The following is a 19,775-nucleotide window of genomic DNA, read 5'->3' as shown; positions in this document are numbered from 1 at the left end:
TCAGTAGTCTTTATGCAAAATGCAGTGGCATCGAATAACGTGCCGTCATCGCACTTTTTACATGAGATAAAAAGAAGTATTGGTACGAACGTGTGCTTATTGTTTTATATGTATTGTTTTAATTTTCTATTGGATTTAAATTCCGAGAACCAAAAGTAATATTTATTTTAAAACGTTTTCAATAGTTGTGACAATTATATATAAAATAAGTCAATATTAAGTTAAGTGCAAGTGTATTTATTAAAATAAAATTTGTTCTTATTATAAAACATATTATGCTTTTAGGTACAAATGCATATTTACATTAAAATCCTATTCTTTTGAAGCTTTTGTGACAAAAACAGAAAAAGTAACACAAATTAATGCTGGATTTATACCATGTATAACACAGAACTTAAGATGCTGAGAAGACCTAAAGTCTGTCCATTAGTTTACATGTTACAAAAGTAAGTCAAATATAAAAGTTGCAAAGTTTAATTAAACCTATTTGAAGGAATAACTTTTATTTAGTCTCGAATTAATTTTTTTGTTAATAATAGATCTTGTATATTATATTATTTTTGGATCTTACATATAATTCTAAGTAGAATTTATATTACAAACCCTACCTATACTCAAATTCAACTGTTTCTACCTAATAAAAACCATTTTTCAATAACAGCTTAATTTTCAAATAGGTTCAATAAAATCCTAAAACTTGTATTTGACTTTTCTTGTAACATTTGAAATAAAAAAAGTTACAGGGGGTATGACAGACTTTAGGTCCTACCTAAATAAAAATTTCACAGAAAGTTAAAAATATACTTTTCTATGTCATTTATGTCCATGTTATGCATTGTATAAATGGTTATAGGTGTAACTATAAATTAATTTTTCTATACTATGCATCATCTTCTGCCTTTTATAAATTAAGCATAAGGGGGTTTAATATTGTAGCATTAAATTTTGTACTGCATAGTAATTGAAACTCTTATAGATTCCCACTTTGACAACTTAAATATACATACTTTGATTTTTTCAACAATACATAAAATTAATTTACAAAAATTCTTCACACCAGTCATTGAGGCACTGCCAGCAATCATTTGCTTGCTTGGAATTGGCCGAACATACATCTTTCATCCAATCCCTAAATAGATCTTGATTCTTCTTGAGTACTAGAAATTGGCCTAGCACTACATAGGCCTGAAAAGAATATAAATATAAATTAACTAAAAGCAAGTGTTGATATATAAAAATGCATTTTATAATTTCAACATTTTTTTCTTAACAGGTTCTAATATGGTTTTTATACAAACATTTGCATTTCTTTTCCATTAAAATAGCATATTAACCTTATCAAAGCCGTTTTCAGTAAGCCGGTTGCCCAAAACTTCACCCACGCCAGCCAGCTCAGTGACTGGCTTGGTCCCCATGGGTTCCGCTACGAAGTTCCTGTGTTTTTGCGAAGTATTGGTCATTATCATATATCTGAGATACTAAATAAGATCTTTTTGATTCGGTTGTGGGCTTTACCAATAAGTTTTTGGCTGTACTTAAAATAAGGGAAAAATACTTTTCCTCAACTGTTTATGACGAAAGCGTTTGATGATTGTTGCTTATTCTTATGACATTTGTTAACTTTCAATTTTCAATATGACTTCCACACATAACGTACATTAACAGTACTCGATTATGTCATGAACCTTGTCTAGCACAAGCATAAGGAAGTAATCCGATCATAACTTTGTCTGTTTTATCGAACTTTTTGTGTTATTTGACGTTTCATATACTGAATGTTTGTTACAACAAAATTCACAGATTTGAGGTAGAATAGATAATTCAGAGCATGTAAACTATGTCAAAAATGTACACAAGGGTTATTTTGTTGTTTATTTTATTCAATCAACTTCTACTTTCACCTAACTTTAAGGTGATAAAGTTCACATTATAAAACTAAAGAATTAATGTCTGGTACTGTAAGGTAAGACATAAACCGAAGTCCATAGAACTCCTTGAGTCGCCATGGCAATTGCGTCCTGCTTAAAAATTTCTGGTCGCCAATAGTGTAGTAACTGTCAGAAGAGAAAAACTAGTTCATTTTTTAACTAGTGCAAAAAACTGTCAAATTAGTTCGAAAATAAAAAAACAAACCTATATTTTCATTTTCGCCAGCATTAAATCAAAATGTTCTTTTTTCAGCTGTATGTTCTCTGTTGATTTACTTCGAATTACTAGAAATACACATAAAAACATAAAATAATAAAACTGCAAAATAGTGTTCATTAACAGAGCATTTATTGCATTAATTGCAAAATGTGGCACGAAGCCAGACGACAAGAGAGGAAAATCCGCGGGATGCTGGTGGACTATCGGAAAAGAGCAGAAAGACGACGTGATTATTATGAAAAAATCGTATATATTCCACTGATACACTATTTTCCACAAATTACTAATATTCAATCTTTTAGAGAGCAGACCCTACTCAATTTCTTCAAGTCCATGGTCGACAGTGTAGGATTCATCTTGATCCCGCTATTGCAGCAGCTGCTGACAGCACTGTAATGTATGGCTACATTTATTCAGTTCCTAGAACTATCCTCTAAATGCCTACTTGGTTAGGATGCCATGGCAAGGCAATGAGAACAACCTCATAGACCGCTTTGATGTTCGAGCTCACTTGGATTACATCCCTCCTTTGAAGAAAGAGGAAGAACCCGATCTCACCCAAGAGGAGCGACAGCTGAACTATGAAAGATATAGAATTATTGCTCAAAATGCCTACTTGAGCATATCAGAGGAGAAATTTCTTAAGCAGCTTCATCTAGAGGAGCAGTTTGGATATACTGAGACAAAAACAAAAAAGGAACCTAAAGGGACTGGGGCTGCTATTGGATTTAATTATGAAGAAGGAACAGGTGAGATTGCTTTTCTCATATGATAACAGAAGTGTTAGTAAAAGCATTTTGGTATTCAGCCATAACTGCTGCACCTGCTCCTGCATCTCCAGATGAGCCATTTGAAGATGATAATTCCGACAGTGATTTAGATGTGGATTTGGCCATTAATGTGTCAAAAATTGAATCAGCACAGGCTCATGAAATGAACAAGCAGGGTCAACATTATGGTATGGCTGGAAACGACTTCTATTCCTTCTTGACAAATGATTTAGATGAAGCTGAAAGCTATAAATTAGCCAAGGAAGAGGAGCATGAAAAGGCTTTGTATTCAGGTAGAAAGTCAAGAAGAGAGAGAAGGTAAGTGTAACTTTAAAATAAATTTAGTTCTTTAAAAACAAAGTTAATTCTTGTAAACAATTATGTTATGCTATTAGTGAGACTGAAATATTCTATTTTTTTATTATATATTCTTGAGACCTAGATTCAGAGATCTAGCTTTCAAGTTATTCCTGTCTATTTTGCCTGGTGGAATTATTATGTAATCAAAGTATCTGCAAATTACCATACATATTTGAATATTTTTTAGTTATTTAATTACCAAGTTTCAATTCATTAACTAAAGAAGAGGAAGTAAATTTTTCCAATATATCTAGGATTCAAATTTTGCTATTATTTTGTAAATAATTAAATAAATACGTGTTTTATATCCTAGTATATACTCGTTTACATTGATGTCTTTAACTTGATGTCTTCATAGAGCCCATAGAGAGAAAAGATTAGCCAATCGCAAAATCAGCCCTCCTAGCTATGCAGCTAAAGAATCACCCACCAACTTATCCATACAAGACGAGAGTAGGTCGCCCTCGAGATCCCCATCACCCGATGCAGGAAAAATTACATACATTACTTCATTTGGTGGTAACTTAACTACCCTGCACCCAAATTTTGAAAATTATTATCTCAATATTTAGGCGACGATGAACCCACATCCAGCAGTAAACCCACTTATGCAGATAAAGTAAAATATGGTCGGCCAAAAACGAAGCAATCATTCTCAGATCGAGTAGTGTTCTTTGATCCGTTTAGTCGATCCGGTAGCAGAGATGTTTCTTACGAAAAAAGAAAGCGATTCTCCAGGTCGAGAAGCAGATCAAAAAAACCCAGGGAACGCAGCATTTCTCCTCGGTCTAAGCGCAGAAGATCGAGATCTACTTCAAGTAGCCGGCACGCTATAAGGCGCTCTAGAAGCAGATCTTTGCCATTCAGACGTGGTAGTAATTCGAGAAGGGAGATGCGGTCATCATGGCCCCGTGGTAGACATCGAAAATCATCCAGTCCGCGCAAGAAAAGCCCCAGCAGGTCAAGAAGCAGGTCAAGGAAACCACAAGAAAATAGGTCTAGTAGTTCTAGTTCTAGAAGTCCTTCTTCAAGAAACAGTCGGTCTAGAAACTCAAGCACAAAGAGGTTATTATTAACCAGTGAATTATATATTTCAGTGCCTGTAAAGGTTTTTGTATTTATTTAAGAAATGACCGCCGCTCAGAATCAACATCTCCTTTATCCAGCGACGAAAGCTCACCTGGAAAAGCCAAATCGAAATCTACATCTCCAGTCAAGATGAGTAGTAAAAGTCCAGAAGCACCTGCACCACCTCGCATTAGGTACTATGGCAGGAAAAGAAGTGATGTAAGCAGTTCCGAATCCAGCAGCAGCAGTAGTAGCAGTGAAGACGAGCGTTCATACAAATCAAGTATTCCGTGAGTTTCAATTAAAAAATAAGTAAATCTCAGTTCAAGATATGTTTTATTTCAGAGGCAGTAGTTCATCTAACAACAGACCTGGTAATAATTCAGGCCCCACGTCCAAAGTCAGTAAGAACCATCACAAGATAAACAGTTTCCTTTATAGCAGACCTTACTGTGCTCCTTTGTGATCTTAGATATTTTCATTGTTTTCTGTTTCTCATACTTCACATGCACTTTTTTCGATTTTTAGCAATCTTCCACTATGACCGTTATAGAGCGCCTTAGGCTGAAAAGACAGGCCTTGATCAACAGACAATGTAAGTTTTTTTGTTATTGATTGAAGAAGTTTTAGCTGTTGGTTTCAGTTAAGAAGGATAAAATTGCGGAAGTGCAGAAGATTATGAAGGAGAAGCAGGCTCAGCAAACAAGGGAGGACGAGCTTAGGGAAATGGCGATAAAGCTGCGCCGAAGGTAAGAATTGCATTTGTTAGTTTAATTCAGCAGATTCATAATGTTTTAAAGGCAAAGAGAATTACGGCACGCGTATGACAGAAGCTCGTCCTCAGATTCAGACCGAAGTGATAAGTCAAAGAAAAGTTCTTCTTCGCCGCGAAATAGAGACAAAGACTCCAGTGGAGACAGAGAAAAAGATAGAAGAGAAAGGCCAAGACGCTCGAGCAGAGATAGAAGCAGCAGGAGGGGAAGCAGAAGAAACAGCAGAGAAAAAAACCGACGAAGTAGATCCAGATCGGATTCTAGGAGAAGGTATGACAGAAATCGAGACGATAGGGAGTCCAAAAGAGGCAGATCGCCTGAGGATAAGGAGACTTCGAGGAAATTGGTGGATTATTGATCAAGAAATAACTTCTTATATTTTCAGTTGTTATACTTTAAGGCAATAAATATTTCAAGGGAATATTTGTAATTGTGATTTCACTTTACTAACTGATAATAATGCACTGTTAGGATTCTGTCAATTTCTTCAGATGAAAAAAAGAGAAAGAAGAAATCTAAAAAACATTGATAATCGTGATAAACCGTGTATTTAGAATTGCATAACGACTAGTCCGCAAGAATAGTAGATGTCTCTTTGCGCATTGCCACTTTATAAAATTTTACTGGCACCTTGATAATATCGAAATGTGTACTAACTTTTAATTTTGGTTTTCAAAAGAAAATTTTACAATTCAAATAAGACTTTAAATATCTAGATATTTGCTTCTATAAATAGTTCAATGACTGTATTTTCCAAATAAAAAGATCTATTAAGCTATGATCAGTCTATAATTTTATGAAAATCTTTGACTAAAATGTGGCAACGTTGTGTATTTTGGAGCATGAGGCGTGACTTAGTCACCTTACGAAACTTTCAGAGGTCAATCCGGCTCTTAACTTGCTTTTAAAGTTTCGCTTTTTTCGAAATATTAAGGGTAAGCACTTGATATTTTTAATTTATTACAGACAACACGTTAATTATACATGTAAGACACCTAAAAGAACGAAAGAATCACACCTCTAATAAACCCCTCTTAACTTCACTTTTAGCTAGTTCGTTCCTAATAAATTTGTACCGTACGCTTAGAGTTGTTTTAAATATTTATACCGGTAATAAAACCTACTGATTCCCAATTTATAAGTTCAAAATAGCAAATTCATGCATTTATTTATATAGATTTTATTATTAATGGAAGAAAATTCTGACTCAAAGACGAATTAAAACGTAAATCCCATCATGTTTTTCCAAAAATTAATAAAATTTGATATTTTTCTCCACCTTGAACCTGATCTAAAAAATACTAGAATTCCAATTAATATTAGCCGCTATCAAGTTTATAAGTTCGAAAAATTATAAAAATATGTAGGATCAGTGTATTTCTCATTCTTCTTAGTTACACATCCCCATTATAATAGTTCTTCACATTTATCCTTCAAGATGCATGCTTTAACCATATTTTGTAATAAACTTACCCACATCCTATAAGAAAATACCATAATCAAAAACAATGCTTTTGTAAATAAAAAACATTTTTAGCAGTCGTCAACCATGGGGCGCAAATTCATTGTAGGAGGCAATTGGAAAATGAATGGCACCAAAGCACAAATAACAGAAATATTAGGATTCTTACAAAAAGGTCCATTGAGTGCAGATACTGAAGTTGTGGTTGGTGTTCCAGCAATATATCTGGACTATGTAAAGTCAAGTGCTCCTGCAAATGTGCAAGTTGCTGCTCAAAACTGTTACAAAGCTGAAAAAGGAGCTTTCACTGGGGAAATTTCACCTGCTATGTTAAAAGATATTGGCATCAATTGGGTTATTCTTGGTCATTCTGAGAGACGTCAGATTTTTGGGGAGTCCGATGAACTGATAGCTGATAAGGTTGCTTTTGCCCTTAGTAATGAATTGAAAGTGATTGCTTGTATTGGGGAGACCCTAGATGAGCGTGAAGCAGGAAAAACTGAGGAGGTTGTTTTCAGGCAAACCCAAGCTATTGCTAATAAAATCAAAGACTGGTAAATGCAAAACTAATTTCTTTAGGCAATACTTATTAACAATTGTGATATAAAGGTCTAATGTGGTACTTGCCTATGAACCAGTTTGGGCAATTGGTACTGGCAAAACTGCCACTCCTCAACAGGCGCAAGAAGTGCACCAATCTTTACGGCAATGGATATCAAAAAATATCAGTGCAGATGTGGCCAATTCAATCAGAATTCAGTATGGAGGCTCAGTGACGGGCGCCAATTGCAAAGAGCTAGGTTCTCAGCCTGATATTGACGGTTTCTTAGTAGGAGGCGCCTCTTTAAAGCCAGAGTTCGTGAATATTGTTAATGCTAAAGAATAAGAGAATGACTTGTAACAGTCTGAGCCAGTTAGAAAAGGATTTTGCAATGGAGAAAAGTGATTTTGATTTTTTTTAGTCAAAGAAATTTGACATTGTTGGTTAATATCATCAATCCTGCTTTATTTCAAATTTAATGTATGATTTTAATTTATAATAGGCATGAATTTACCTATATTTTAAGACCTTATTATAGAAATGAAAGAATGTAGTATTATTGTTATGTTCTTTGCTTTCCGAGTCCAAAAGAGAATCATGATGATGGTCGTCGATCTACTCACTGGCAACTGCCGAAACCTAATGTCTTATGGCCACATAATGAAACATCTGGACACATGCTGTTAGAATGTTCAACGTACATGTGCCAAAAAGGAATTCGTTTTTGCCTCTTCTCATCATTTTCAACCAAAAACGTCCTCTAAATTATCAGAAATAAAATTCTGCACGCAATAAAAAATCTTGAATGCAGAAACTACTCTGCAAAATAATACCTTATGAAGTATTACATAAACTTTTTGTCCACCACATCACCCTTAACTTTAATCGAACCCTTTGATTTCAGTATAAAAATATAATAAGACAATTAATTCTTCTTCTTTAGTCTGGCACTGGATTTTTCAATCGACTTTATCCAGTCCTCTAATTCCGGCAGAGGTGTCGGCCTATAAGCAACATCTTTCCCGGTTAACTTCCCCAAAACCTCTGGGAGATTGATTCCAATAATGCTCTGCTTGCTCAGAATTATAGCCCTCACAAAATTGTCCGAAAGGGTAACGAATTGTTGTTCCATAAAAAGATTAGTTTTATCCCAAAATATTAGCTACAAAAACTGCGATGTTATTAACATAAAAAAAATGATTACACGTTGATTTAACCTTTGTAGTGATTTTATAAGTACTTAACAAGGGGATAGTTCTCCTGTACCGAATGTTTGAAGCCGTTTGCAGGACGTTGCCATTCGCTTTTATTATTTCCTTGTAGAGGCCCGTTCTGTCATAGAAATGGAACCTAGCAAAGTCCAACTCTCTAATATAGCGAGCGTTGTTCATGTGTTTGAAAACAATGTCAATATCTTGAGTGGTGCAAAGCCCTGTAATAACGACATTGGATCTCACTTCAAAGACAAAGTTATATTATACTATACCGTAAATTTCTGTGCATTCATCGATCCTCTTTTTGCTCTCAAACAGCTTTCCTCGGCCCATAACAAACGCGACTCTCAAAAAATAATTTACGTCGAAAAATACGTAGAGTAGCAGAAGAATTGTTATAAATACTGCGTAAATTGCAAGACACACTACCATTTTGATATAATATCGGAGTGTTCCCAACTGACTTGCTAGAATTTCCGTTTATACTGTTGAATAAAAGGCCAGGGAATTTGACCTTTGTGCGCCGCACTAGGTAAGCATGACGATGCAGGAAAGGAACTCATGAGAAATTTACATTCAAAAAAATGTAATGGTATTTGATTTATTTTTTGAAATACGTGTTTGCTCTGATCAGTAATAAAAATTAAATATATCACTACAAAAATAAGTAAGACTCAAAGGCATTTTATTTGATCACACAATACTCAAATCCACTCCTTTTTTCCGATTCTTCATGTGGGCCTCAGTAATTTTCGCAAATTCTTCCCTATTTATAAGTCTATAATTAGTGCTCAAACAGCTGGCAATAGTTCTATTCAAACTATCAACTCCATGGGCCAAAATATCTAAACCCAACTCAATCCCTGCACCAAAATCACACTCGTCTGTTGCTATTGTTACATTAGTTATGACATCTTGGAGCTGCGACAAAAGTTTTGGTTTCTGCTCAGGTAATGCTTCGGAAATGCCTGTGAGTAATTTTACAAGTTGTTTGTTTGTTACACTCAAGCTGCGATAGCCTACTTGGGCTCTAAAATGTGATTTTTAACTTCCTCACCTTCAGATAAAAGGGGAGTCTTACCTCCTATTATAAGGAATTACAATTCCTAGCTTACTAAAACTCCTAAAAACAATTTTCTTATCCCTAATCCTTGTTTTCTCACTCTTTTCATATAAACTTAGCTGTAGTTGCTCAGCTCTCTTCTTCAATTTGCAATGTAAGTTTTCGGCTGCTATCTTCTCAAAAGGATTACAACTTTTCTTCCAGTCATTGAGATAAATGCTGAAAAAATACTCTTTATTTAGAAAGAAAACGAAAGAATTATAAACCCACTTGACAGCAGCAAAAATATTATCTCCGACAACTTTAAATAAACCATCAACATTTGTTGAATTGCTGACTAAGAATACTGGATCTTCTTTTGGAGAATCCCTGTAGTAACCTATGTGATATCCAGTACTGTCAACTCCTTTAAGAACTGTTTGGCATTCTGGAGGGTCATAATAGTACCTCCAGTGAATTAAATAGTTTTCTTCAGTTTGATGAGGTGCATTATGAAACTTTCCTGCCAATACATCATAAGGACCTACTAAGGTAAGACAAACGCTTTTAAAGGCTTCTTCAGGGCATTTTTCATTCAAACTTTTACAGAAATCCCAAAATTCATAAAAGTCTGCAGGCATATCAACTAAAAACTTTTGTTTTATGAAAGCCTTAGGGTCAAAGCTTTCTGGTGAATTTATGATTGTATTCTCAAGAGAAAGATTACATTTAACTTGTGAGTTTTTGTCTGTGATATCACTACTGATTTTCTCTAGGACTCCACAATTAGTATCAACTGCTTCATTTTTAGTGTCCATTAAGATATCATGTTTTGTCTCAGAGGGTTTACAATATTCATTCTTGGGGGATGTATTTATATCTTTTGGAGGGTCATTTGGGACATCATTTTGTCGAGCAGTATCAAATTTAAACTTTTTAGTTGGTTGTTGAACAGCCTTTGTATCTTTCTGTGTTCCCTAATTGTTCATAGGTTGGTTAAATGTAAGTCTCTAAAGGAATAGCATTTTAAACTTACTTTTGGAGGTGGGTGTTTGTACTTTTGCAAATGCACTGAATTCTTCTGGTAACACCTTACACCATATTTACAAGCTATTCTCGTGTCATTCACATTTTGATCCGAAGCATTTGTAGTGCCAGTCTCAGCCATGTTTATTTTAGGTACAAAATATGTAATAATCCTAGGCAAGAATCTTTTCGAACTTAAATTTGTTATTATTCTCGAATCCCGCCAAACCACCAAATAACGGAGCTTTTTAAGTATATTGACAATAAGCAAACTGGGTCATTGTGTGACGCCGCCTGTCAAGTCATGATCAGTTGATTGTCAGGAGAAATAACAAACGTATGTTTACATTCGTTTTTGACACAAATATTATTTAAATAGTTATGTAAACCAAATGTAACAATTAATTTTAAAATTACCAGATGCCCAAAGCATATTTACATGCATCGATCTACTCATAATGGAAAATCATAACGTGTTTGTTCATGAATCCGTCATATTGAGCAGCCTGTTGAAGCATTGTGGTACCTTTTGGGTTGCAAAATGGATGGTGTCTATTGTGAATCGTATGATCAAATAATAATATGATTGGGTCCATTTTTTTTTAAGAAAATTTAAATTGGACGTTTAAAAATGCGGAATTCACTCAAGAGACTGCTCACTAAAATTTCAGATTTTTGAGGTAACCTCCAATTCCAAATTGCTTCTGAGGAATAAAATGTCGTGGTCTGAAGGTTGCTAATCGCTAATCAATTTAGTTGTTTCTTTCTTTCTCTCTCATACATCTGCAAAGTCAATGTTGCATAAGTTCCTACTTATTTTATTTTTCGTCATTCTGCCAGAGGTTTTTTAATGTTAATGCATTTACTCTTCCTCTTATCCTGTATCTTTGAACGTAAAGTTAATAGCATTGAAAGACGCAATGGAGCATGGAATCTAAGTTGAGGCATCACCTGCACTTTGGTACAATTTGTACTATGCGGTTGCTGAATTATCTAAAGTTTTTTTATCAGCTTAACTTAATTTTTTAGTGACTGTACATTAGATATTTTGCGATGTTAGGAGTTAACCTCTTTGATAGCCCTCGGGATTTACCCGAAATATTTCATTCCATATAGGCATTGGTTTTTCTTAATTGTTGTATTATGAGTATCAGTCTACTGTTTTATTTGGCAGATTATAATTTTCTTTTAAATGAAACCGCAATAAACTGTGTGGTACCCTTCTAGGTATTCAAACACTGTTGTAGTCTCCCCAAAACACATATATTTGAATCATCAATAATATTGTACAAAATCCTCCCTGATTCTTAATCACTAACTCCTTAAAATATATCTTTTCAATTCCCCTGTTCCACGTCTAGTGCTCGACCCCGAGCGCTCGTATCTCCTTCCTACCGCTCGCCTTTTAGAAGATTCACACACGGGTCACCACAAATTGTAAAATCTTTTTAAAAATCCATAAAATGGTGATAAGATATTTAGTTTGTCATAAAAACACTTAAGAATTTTAGGTTATGTTTTCCTTCAGACTCGCTGAATGCCATTCTGTGACGTCACATACACGAGATCATTCCAAAAACTTGTTGTGACAGGTCAATTTGCTTATAAATTATTTTTTTAACATGTTGAATTAATTGCAATTGATTGCAAGTTAATTACATACAGACCAATTAGTTGAAAACTGTTTCCTTACCATTAATCGAAACGCACAAAATGCAAGATCCTACAATCTTTAGTGACAAATTTTAAACAAATATAGTGAAGGTGTGGCCTGGCACTTTGACTAAGTTTGGGTCTTACAACAATTTGCAACTTATTAGAATTAGAGAAGAACGTTTTCTCCTCATTTTTCCAAATGGGAACATTGCCTGTATTAGATTTTGATCGGGGATTGCACAGAAAATACCTTAATGGATTTCTGCACCACCAAATACCCTCATTTTTATCAAACATGGACACAAACAGGTAAACCCGCAGTTTATAAAGCTTTTTCAGAAAGTTACTAAGGTTAACTTAGTTACTAGTGAACTCTGGGATGTCAATTTTCTTCAGTTTTAGAATGTGTAGAGTAACCTGAGGTTACCAACAGTTATTCAGGTAAGTGACCCAAGTAACTTTCCGAAAAAACATTGTAGTATGAAGGAAATTTATCATTCAGTTTAACTTGTATTATATTGAATTGAAACAACTTGTAACAGTCTTCCACTGTCTTGAGGGAACCCAACCCCCAGAAGGAAACAGAAAATACTTTTCAACCACAAAGAGTAGATTGCTGATGAAATTTTTATTTTCTTAAACAAAATACCTTGCAATATCTAGAATGTATACACCAAAATGCTTCAGCATACTACCCCTTAGTATTTTGTATTAGTGATGTCCTATTTAGCTACTACTTTCTTCTTTTTCAGATCAGTAATTTTATTTTTCTGTGTCTCCGGCTTGGAAGTTTTAGATGATATAAATGAAACTCCACAAGAGCGCAAACATGAAATGATTGATTGGCTATACTGTTTGCAAGTAGAAGATGATTTTGTCGGTGGTTTCCAAGGCTCAACTACTGTCAATACCTGTATAAATAGAGGCCAGGGTGGTCCTTATAAATGGGGACATATAGCCACTACCTATTCTTGTTTGCTTAGTCTCTTAATATTAGGCGATAATTTTGAGCGTGTAAATCGCAAAGAAATTGTAAAAAGTATGTTTAATTTATGGATTTTATTTAAAGGATTTGTTTGATATAAATAATTTAGGTTTAAGAGCTTTGCAATTGGAAGATGGTTCGTTTAAAGGGGCAATAGAAGGAGCTGAAAATGACATGCGGTTTGTGTTCTGTGCCTGCAGCATATCATATATCCTTAATGACTGGAATGGTGTTGATGTTGAGAAAATGGTAGATTTCATCTTGAAGAGCATAGTAAGTTTAATAATAAGAAAATTGTTTGTGAAATGCTGGTTAAAGTCGTATGATGGCGGAATTGGACAAGGCCCAGGACTAGAAAGCCATTGTGGATCCACTTTCTGTGCCATAGCTGCCTTAGCGTTAAGCAACAACCTTCACAGACTTTCTAAAATGCAAATAGGAAATTTGAGGAGGTGGTTGCTATTCCGTTTTGATATAGGGTTCAACGGCAGGCCTAATAAGCCTTCAGACACTTGCTATTCCTTCTGGACGGGGGGAGCATTGAAAATATTGAATGCCTATCAATTTATAGAGTCTAAGGAGAATCCAGGCTTTGTTCTAATGACCCAGGACAAATATGGTGGATTTTGTAAATGGGTCAGTCTCCCACAAACATTACAAATTGAGTTTTTAATTTAAATTGTCATCACAGGTAAATTCAGGTACCGATCCAATGCACACATATTTCGGACTCGCAGGACTGAGCTTGATGCGTTATGATAATTTGAACGAGATGTTTCCTGCCCTTAACTGTACAAAGCGCACACATGATCGCTTGAAAAGTCTTCACGCAAGGTGGAAGTAAATCAGGGTAAAAGCTGTTGAAACTACTGTGATTAGTTTTTTTTATTATTTTTTATCAACCTCCCCGAGGCGTATTTCGATGTTTTTTCTTGCAGAGTTTGTATCAAATAAAACACTGAAAATAGCAAAGAATCCTCAATTTTATTTCACCCTCATTCGCTTATACCGAGAGAATAAAAAATCACAGACATCTTATTGTATGATAAAAATAATTTTGGGAAACATACAATTTAACACTTATCAGCGATACAGTCATAAAATTTACATGAGGCCTAAGTACGTTACCTGGCATATTGCAAAATATAAATTTTATTGAAAAGCAAATGAACTAGTAATTTGATTAAAATTTAAAATTCTAAGCATTGATACAGAAGTACGTACGACTGATATTAAATAAGTAATAAAAAAGTAAGGAATTGGTTTATCAACTCTTAATATTTTGGAACAAATTTAGAGCCTCTGGGCCGCTAATCATGGCTGAAACAGCCAAATTCGTTACGAACGTTTTTCTAAAGAAAATAAACTGAACTTTGTGCAAAAGCTCTAGTGATGTGATTGAACAGGTGAATAGTTATTGACGTGCCTTGGGGAAAGGTTAATGTCAGTGCAGACTACAGAAACGGCGAAGACGGCAAAAGATTTGTCACCTAAATATCAAGAAGTGTTCGGTCAAACCTTCGCTAAAACGTTAAAGTATTTCTAAAGAGAAAAAATGAATAATTCATCTTAACATACAAAACATTTTTCCATTTAATTAAAAAATAAAATCAAGCAAATAGATATCGATGCCACCTAGAAACAAGTTGATATTGTTTGTGTATTTATGTATTATTAAAACGTAAACAAATTTGCATTTGACCTATTGACCAAGAGATCTGGGTAAATACAAAAAATAAAAAATTAGTAAAATCTCAGTTTTGATCAATTTGCGAGACACTAGGTACCGTACTTCAGCCTTCGACACATTTATATGTATGGGAAAAGGGGCCATTGGCTCCCAGTATCAAAACGAGAACCACCAAAAACACAAGTTGCAACGTACAATAGATAACTACAAAAGATTAAAATAATAACAGTGTCTTAGTGGATTGCGTTACTTCTTGAAACGATGGCACAGCTATTAGAAATTAGTTCAAGAAAGCTAATAAGAGTTGGTAACTAGAACGTATTGGTTTTTCAAAGATCTCATAATAAACATTATTTTGCGGTATACAAGTTTTGAGATATGTTCCAAAGTAAGATACAATTTTTAAATCTTGAATGAGACACTTAATAGTAATCCTGAGTAACAAATAACCGCTATAAATTCTTGTCCTGGACCCTAAGAAGCCACGTCAATTTCTCGGGGCGAAGCCAGGGATGGCGGCACCACCTGGGGAATAATATTATGCGAGGGGGAATTTCCCAATGGCTGCATTACTCGATTTTCGGAATTTTTCCGAGCTTCGGTACTCGCCTGTTTGATCGCCTCTTTATAGGGCCCTTTCTTCTTTTTGTTATATCGAATCTAGGTGTATATGAAGTTTTGATAATCCTTCGCGAATAATTTCAATAAAACCTACCTTAAAATTATCCAAATAATGGCTGAGTTGATCGCACTGCATGAGACTTGAAGTGGAGGATCCGTACCAGGCAACGTGGGCTTGAGGTCCTTGGGCATTGCAATTTGTGATAGTCAGGATTTTTCCTGGCCACCAAGGAAATCCATGGATTTTGCCCCATACCACATCGCCAACCAACAAACGAACACCTAAAGAAAACCTTAATTATATGTTATGAAGATATTAGGGAAGTTCTAAGCTCCCCTTCATTAAGAGAACCGAAAAGTGTCCTCAAGGCTGTAGTCGCAAGGATTCGACGCTCTCAGTTTACTAGTACTAATACTCTCATCAATAAAATCTTACCATCAGCTCCAAGTGCACTGGCAAGGGTTTGAGCATTGATGCGCAACATTAATGGTGGATTGGGTGGTGGAAAGTCCGGTACCACCTCGCTGTGCTCGTCGGAACTGGAGGTGGTGTCCTCTAGAGTTGCACAAGAAGTGTAGGTGTTTTTCAACCTTTTAAGGTTGATTGACAGTTTCTGAGTCATGCATTGCTCTTTGGTGTCCTCCGGAGTCGAACTACTCACCTGAGGAAATACAGAAATGTCTCTTGAAACTCATTTTCTTCCTTAAGAAGATAAACTTTACCTCACTCTCTTTGTGTTTTTTGTCTTTATCATCCCTATGCTTTTTTTTATGTTTCATTTTATGTTTGCGCCTCCTTGGAACTGCTAGTTCATACGGCGACATCATGTACCTCGGAGAATTGTTACCTAATAAAACATGAATAATAAATCTCTAGTTCTTTAAAAAATGGAACACATTTACCTAATCCTTGCCTTGGCGAAGCGGCTCCCACAGTATACCGAGGGCTAGAACCCCCTAAGGCATACCTGGGAGAAGCCCCAGGACTGGCCAAATATCTAGGTGAGGCCCCACCTTTATCAAACAGAAAACTTTACCTAATAATTTTTTTTAAGGGCTACTTAAACATACCCAAATAAAGGGGACTCCCCCCAAGTAACACCTTCCTACGGGCCTCCTTTTTCGCCCTCTTCATCGCCTTCCTGGCCGCTTTAGTGTTGAGCAGCTTTACTGAAACACCTTGTGTTGGTATATTGAAATTCTCCTCAGTGTCATCGTCAGCAATGTTGTCTGTGTGTGCGTGGAAATTGGGAACATTATTCTACGTCTTATCTATTTATTGCTCGAAATAAACTATCTTGCTATAAGTTTTCTATTGCGTTCAAGAAGACAAACAAAATAGCAATGAACGCTGAAGTCAAATGTATTAAAATTATTTACTCTAAATATAACAATAGAAAAATTAAATCAAGTAACCTATTTGCGCTGGGATTTTAAGTACAGTCCCCTCGCCTTGTGGGCCATAAGATATTTTCAAGGTTCTAGTATTTCCACTTAAGGAGCTACTCGCCCCTCCTTGGTCTCCCGCCGAGCTCTCATCATCGGTAGTACTCGTACTTTTTTTCTTTCTAAAATATCATAAATCAAAAAGAGCTGAAACAATAGGAACAATCTCACCTGTTTCTTCTTGCAGCCCTCAAAACTTGCGTTTGAGTGGGCTGCTGAAACACCACTTGCTTGACGCTTTCGGTATTTGGCTGAGACTGTTCGGAATGTTCATCGGAATGCTTTATAAACAACGGGTCCTCTTGAGGTTCGTTTTCAATGTTGGATAAAGGTTTTTTGTTTGTTGGTATCGTGTCTGGGTCAATCCAGTTGGGAGTCTCTGCTGCTATTATTATAGAACTATGTAAACGCTTATTTCTTATGCCTTGTATACAAACCTACCTAGGTCTCTTTCTTCGCTTTTCTCAGTTTTTTTACTACACCTTTTAGTATTTTCCTCCGCCTCCTCTTGGCTATAACTTCTAAGCTTTTGTTTTGCACTTAAATAGTTTTTAACCGACCTAGAAAATATGGTTACTTTGATTTTGTCACATATTAGCTTTGGACTTGCCTTGTGACGGGAGCATCGCTCGCACGTTTTGCTGAAGGCGGATTAGGGGTAATTTCTGAAGATTTTCGTTTTCTGGAGACATTCTCTGTATTATAATTATTACACATTTAGATTTGGGGATTAAGTCCTAATCACAGCGTTTGTATACCTGAATTTTCGTTGCAAATTCCTTTGCATTTTGAACACAGTACTTGTCTAGGTCTCAGTCTTACTGTCATTTTACTGTTTTTATATTTATTTGGTACCTAGAAAGGGTTAGGAGGAATCATTGTTAGACTTAAGTGTGTGAGAATGAATGCATGAAATTGTTGAAATCTTTATTTATAAAGGGTGACCATTAAAAAAAAACTCGCAGTAGGCGAATAATGGAAAATGTAGAGTGTTAATTGAATAATTTACTATTTACCAAAGAACATCTGAATAACTATGAAACTAATCCAATATATGTCTCTGATATTTTAGCACATACTTCAAACTCATTGCAATAATCACTCTTTATATACTGAAAATGTTTGGGCTATAAAATTTTTAAGAGAGTAAATAAAGCAGGCTAACCCATGTCAAAACGTGGGTACTCAGGAGAGGAAAATGGAATGGACCCTAAACTAGACCCCATATCAACCCATGTAGAAAAGCCGCAAAAATGTAGGCATATATTGCCTTTCTACTCTAATCAGCATGTTGTAAAATACCATTTACTGCACTTATAAGGTAGATACTTTTTTAAAATTATAACTGATTAAAGAATATAATAATAAAAGAAGAGGCAGAATATTAAAAAATTAATTTATGGCCCAGTATTCACAAATGTCTTGATACTTTTTCAATCACTAGGATGGGGTAATAAAGTAATTTCTAACTTGAATATCAGAATTATAGACATTGCCCTGAATCACACATAAGACAGTGTTTTGCTTTACCTATATCAATCATTAAAAATATGTAAAAAAGGCCCTGTCAACAAACTTGAATGAAGAATAGCATCCTGACCATCATCCCTTTATCCAAGATCCATAATGAATCTCACAGACCCTTTTTGCAGTTATAATTTGTACTCATCTTCACAAAAATAACTATATTAAGGTATGCCAATCTAATCTCATTGTGAAATATGTAAGATGAAAACCACAGCTATCGCTTCTATAAAATGTTTTCTCAATCTTCTTTTTCTTTCATCCTTCTGTTCTTAAACCCCGCCCCCTTTCCCTGCTGAAATACACACTATAGAAATTTGTGCAACATATGTGATCTGGGAAGGTTAAAAACAGGGTTACTTTACATTTAGAGAACCCCATTCCAGGATCCCAATGATATATATATGAAATTTCAGAGAATGTTTTGTTCTAAAGATTCTTTGGCAAAGCAAATATGTTTACAGCTAAGTGATTTTCCTTTGGATGTTTTGTTTTTTTTAAAGAATTTTTACAAATAGAAGAGATTATTTAATTTTAACATTTAAGTTTTTTATGTATAATAAGAGTTTCTGTATTAATGTTATAAAAGTCGTCGACATGTTTGCCATGGGGATGACAAATTCAATCAATAACTTTTTCTAACTTAATTTCTAACACTAACCTGAACTTTTTTCTTTGGTGCATTTGGGTCTAAGTATGCAAACCTCTGATTAACTGAATACAATGGATCATCATCTGGTTTTTTTGGAATATTAAAGGCTGGATTTAAACTGGAAATACCACAGGGCAAATTCCTACAAACAAACATGGCCTTATATAAATGAGTAATATCTAAAATGGGGGAAGCAACATAACTTTAATGGGAACACTCTTCTGATGAGTCCCTGCTTACTTTAAGTAGAGAATACGGGTTTAAAACTAAGTACCTAAGACCCAAAAAGGGTGTAGATTTAATATAAATTTTGAGGGCCCCAAAACAGTGTTTTATACCTTTTAGTGGAATCTAGTAGCACGCCCTTGAATATTGTAAGTCCGAATTCGTATGTAACCACTAAAATATCGGGCAAAACCTCGTCTACATACACGGAAATGTTAGTTTTTTTCAACAAAGTTATATCCCCCTTTGGGTCCGCCATATTTGTTAACTAACTGGAAAATATCTGTGGTTTCAGGGGTCGCCTTTATGTGCTAATATCCTTTATTTCCAATTGAAACTGCGGCCTTGACGTCTTTTTTCCTGGGAAACTGGAGAGATTTCTTGGCTCTCCTTTCAATCCCTCATCATTGCATCGTTTTTCCATTCAATTTTGTATAAAATTTAAAAATTAAATAAACGCAAAATGCCAAAAAAAATGCAAAATTATCCTCCAAAATTAAATGTTAGACGGTTGACAGTGACCGGTGAAGTTTTTGTTTCAGGTTACAACGGTTAAATAAATTGTGATTCTA

General features: G+C 35.0%; 7 protein-coding genes across 13 annotated transcripts; 3 read left to right on the top strand and 4 right to left on the bottom strand.

The window, feature by feature from the left end:
* Positions 1–221: 221 nt before the first annotated feature.
* baf (barrier to autointegration factor) lies at positions 222–1,615 on the bottom strand. Its single transcript, XM_066289067.1, has 2 exons — positions 1,335–1,615; positions 222–1,185 (listed from the first exon to the last, which is right to left on the bottom strand). The coding sequence occupies exons 1-2, from the start codon at positions 1,464–1,466 to the stop codon at positions 1,039–1,041; spliced, it is 279 nt and encodes a 92-aa protein (XP_066145164.1). The 5' UTR covers positions 1,467–1,615; the 3' UTR covers positions 222–1,038.
* Positions 1,616–1,867: 252 nt separating this feature from the next.
* On the top strand, positions 1,868–5,540 carry LOC136342830 (CLK4-associating serine/arginine rich protein). Of its 2 annotated transcripts, XM_066289038.1 has the most exons (12): positions 1,868–1,963; positions 2,182–2,394; positions 2,451–2,545; positions 2,602–2,897; positions 2,957–3,236; positions 3,637–3,797; positions 3,851–4,343; positions 4,406–4,636; positions 4,692–4,746; positions 4,875–4,941; positions 4,990–5,095; positions 5,147–5,540. In XM_066289038.1, exons 2-12 carry the CDS (start codon positions 2,296–2,298, stop codon positions 5,475–5,477), a joined length of 2,214 nt encoding a protein of 737 aa, XP_066145135.1. In that variant the 5' UTR covers positions 1,868–1,963; positions 2,182–2,295; the 3' UTR covers positions 5,478–5,540. The 2 variants fall into 2 exon arrangements, with proteins under 2 accessions (XP_066145135.1, XP_066145134.1); XM_066289037.1 differs by lacking the exon at positions 1,868–1,963 and having other exon boundaries at positions 1,990–2,394.
* A 412-nt stretch (positions 5,541–5,952) lies between these two features.
* On the top strand, positions 5,953–7,675 carry Tpi (triose phosphate isomerase). Of its 2 annotated transcripts, none has more exons than XM_066289058.1 (3): positions 5,953–6,054; positions 6,657–7,135; positions 7,191–7,675. In XM_066289058.1, exons 2-3 carry the CDS (start codon positions 6,669–6,671, stop codon positions 7,465–7,467), a joined length of 744 nt encoding a protein of 247 aa, XP_066145155.1. In that variant the 5' UTR covers positions 5,953–6,054; positions 6,657–6,668; the 3' UTR covers positions 7,468–7,675. The 2 variants fall into 2 exon arrangements, with proteins under 2 accessions (XP_066145155.1, XP_066145156.1); XM_066289059.1 differs by having other exon boundaries at positions 5,965–6,054; positions 6,660–7,135.
* A 301-nt stretch (positions 7,676–7,976) lies between these two features.
* LOC136342844 (protein THEM6) lies at positions 7,977–8,841 on the bottom strand. Its single transcript, XM_066289061.1, has 3 exons — positions 8,609–8,841; positions 8,340–8,554; positions 7,977–8,284 (listed from the first exon to the last, which is right to left on the bottom strand). The coding sequence occupies exons 1-3, from the start codon at positions 8,766–8,768 to the stop codon at positions 8,048–8,050; spliced, it is 612 nt and encodes a 203-aa protein (XP_066145158.1). The 5' UTR covers positions 8,769–8,841; the 3' UTR covers positions 7,977–8,047.
* Positions 8,842–8,923: 82 nt separating this feature from the next.
* Positions 8,924–11,074, bottom strand: Hpf1 (Histone PARylation factor 1). The gene is made up of 4 exons (XM_066289046.1): positions 10,415–11,074; positions 9,670–10,355; positions 9,418–9,618; positions 8,924–9,366 (listed from the first exon to the last, which is right to left on the bottom strand). The coding sequence occupies exons 1-4, from the start codon at positions 10,544–10,546 to the stop codon at positions 9,030–9,032; spliced, it is 1,356 nt and encodes a 451-aa protein (XP_066145143.1). The 5' UTR covers positions 10,547–11,074; the 3' UTR covers positions 8,924–9,029.
* A 209-nt stretch (positions 11,075–11,283) lies between these two features.
* betaggt-I (geranylgeranyl transferase type-1 subunit beta) lies at positions 11,284–14,020 on the top strand. 3 transcript variants are annotated; one of them, XM_066289051.1, is made up of 5 exons: positions 11,286–12,369; positions 12,813–13,099; positions 13,155–13,318; positions 13,364–13,681; positions 13,737–14,020. In XM_066289051.1, the coding sequence occupies exons 1-5, from the start codon at positions 12,260–12,262 to the stop codon at positions 13,887–13,889; spliced, it is 1,032 nt and encodes a 343-aa protein (XP_066145148.1). In that variant the 5' UTR covers positions 11,286–12,259; the 3' UTR covers positions 13,890–14,020. The 3 variants fall into 3 exon arrangements, with proteins under 3 accessions (XP_066145147.1, XP_066145149.1, XP_066145148.1); XM_066289050.1 differs by having other exon boundaries at positions 11,284–12,369; positions 13,155–13,681; XM_066289052.1 differs by having other exon boundaries at positions 11,284–12,501; positions 13,155–13,681.
* On the bottom strand, positions 14,011–19,713 carry LOC136342832 (PWWP domain-containing protein 2A-like). 3 transcript variants are annotated; one of them, XM_066289041.1, is made up of 13 exons: positions 19,317–19,713; positions 18,988–19,120; positions 17,561–17,657; positions 17,413–17,497; positions 17,244–17,362; positions 16,974–17,184; positions 16,773–16,924; positions 16,428–16,586; positions 16,260–16,370; positions 16,080–16,204; positions 15,793–16,018; positions 15,451–15,638; positions 14,011–15,395 (listed from the first exon to the last, which is right to left on the bottom strand). In XM_066289041.1, exons 1-13 carry the CDS (start codon positions 19,460–19,462, stop codon positions 15,210–15,212), a joined length of 1,938 nt encoding a protein of 645 aa, XP_066145138.1. In that variant the 5' UTR covers positions 19,463–19,713; the 3' UTR covers positions 14,011–15,209. The 3 variants fall into 3 exon arrangements, with proteins under 3 accessions (XP_066145138.1, XP_066145137.1, XP_066145139.1); XM_066289040.1 differs by having other exon boundaries at positions 16,974–17,187; positions 19,317–19,712; XM_066289042.1 differs by having other exon boundaries at positions 16,974–17,187; positions 19,477–19,712.
* Positions 19,714–19,775: the final 62 nt, after the last annotated feature.

This window comes from Euwallacea fornicatus, chromosome 13 (assembly GCF_040115645.1).
Source record: "Euwallacea fornicatus isolate EFF26 chromosome 13, ASM4011564v1, whole genome shotgun sequence".
Taxonomy (NCBI): domain Eukaryota; kingdom Metazoa; phylum Arthropoda; class Insecta; order Coleoptera; family Curculionidae; genus Euwallacea; species Euwallacea fornicatus.
This window is presented reverse-complemented; position numbering and strand designations above follow the sequence as displayed.

What these genes read in the sequence shown, in the direction of transcription:
- baf (XM_066289067.1), bottom strand. Translation starts at nt 1,466, where the DNA reads ATGATAATGACCAATACTTCGCAAAAACACAGGAACTTCGTAGCGGAA. An exon ending in CTGAAAACGGCTTTGATAAG is followed by an intron (nt 1,186 to 1,334) that starts GTTAATATGCTA and finishes TATTCTTTTCAG; the next exon opens with GCCTATGTAGTGCTAGGCCA.
- LOC136342830 (XM_066289038.1), top strand. Translation starts at nt 2,296, where the DNA reads ATGTGGCACGAAGCCAGACGACAAGAGAGGAAAATCCGCGGGATGCTG. An exon ending in AGAAACTCAAGCACAAAGAG is followed by an intron (nt 4,344 to 4,405) that starts GTTATTATTAAC and finishes TATTTATTTAAG; the next exon opens with AAATGACCGCCGCTCAGAAT. An exon ending in GGCCTTGATCAACAGACAAT is followed by an intron (nt 4,942 to 4,989) that starts GTAAGTTTTTTT and finishes TGTTGGTTTCAG; the next exon opens with TTAAGAAGGATAAAATTGCG.
- Tpi (XM_066289058.1), top strand. Translation starts at nt 6,669, where the DNA reads ATGGGGCGCAAATTCATTGTAGGAGGCAATTGGAAAATGAATGGCACC. An exon ending in GCTAATAAAATCAAAGACTG is followed by an intron (nt 7,136 to 7,190) that starts GTAAATGCAAAA and finishes TGTGATATAAAG; the next exon opens with GTCTAATGTGGTACTTGCCT.
- LOC136342844 (XM_066289061.1), bottom strand. Translation starts at nt 8,768, where the DNA reads ATGGTAGTGTGTCTTGCAATTTACGCAGTATTTATAACAATTCTTCTG. An exon ending in TGAATGCACAGAAATTTACG is followed by an intron (nt 8,555 to 8,608) that starts GTATAGTATAAT and finishes TCGTTATTACAG; the next exon opens with GGCTTTGCACCACTCAAGAT. An exon ending in CTTATAAAATCACTACAAAG is followed by an intron (nt 8,285 to 8,339) that starts GTTAAATCAACG and finishes CAGTTTTTGTAG; the next exon opens with CTAATATTTTGGGATAAAAC.
- Hpf1 (XM_066289046.1), bottom strand. Translation starts at nt 10,546, where the DNA reads ATGGCTGAGACTGGCACTACAAATGCTTCGGATCAAAATGTGAATGAC. An exon ending in ACAAACACCCACCTCCAAAA is followed by an intron (nt 10,356 to 10,414) that starts GTAAGTTTAAAA and finishes ATGAACAATTAG; the next exon opens with GGAACACAGAAAGATACAAA. An exon ending in AATATTTTTGCTGCTGTCAA is followed by an intron (nt 9,619 to 9,669) that starts GTGGGTTTATAA and finishes GTATTTTTTCAG; the next exon opens with CATTTATCTCAATGACTGGA.
- betaggt-I (XM_066289050.1), top strand. Translation starts at nt 12,260, where the DNA reads ATGGGAACATTGCCTGTATTAGATTTTGATCGGGGATTGCACAGAAAA. An exon ending in TCAAACATGGACACAAACAG is followed by an intron (nt 12,370 to 12,812) that starts GTAAACCCGCAG and finishes CTTCTTTTTCAG; the next exon opens with ATCAGTAATTTTATTTTTCT. An exon ending in TCGCAAAGAAATTGTAAAAA is followed by an intron (nt 13,100 to 13,154) that starts GTATGTTTAATT and finishes TAAATAATTTAG; the next exon opens with GTTTAAGAGCTTTGCAATTG.
- LOC136342832 (XM_066289040.1), bottom strand. Translation starts at nt 19,462, where the DNA reads ATGGCGGACCCAAAGGGGGATATAACTTTGTTGAAAAAAACTAACATT. An exon ending in CAGTGCACTTGGAGCTGATG is followed by an intron (nt 15,639 to 15,792) that starts GTAAGATTTTAT and finishes GGTTTTCTTTAG; the next exon opens with GTGTTCGTTTGTTGGTTGGC. An exon ending in ATTATTTGGATAATTTTAAG is followed by an intron (nt 15,396 to 15,450) that starts GTAGGTTTTATT and finishes ATATACACCTAG; the next exon opens with ATTCGATATAACAAAAAGAA.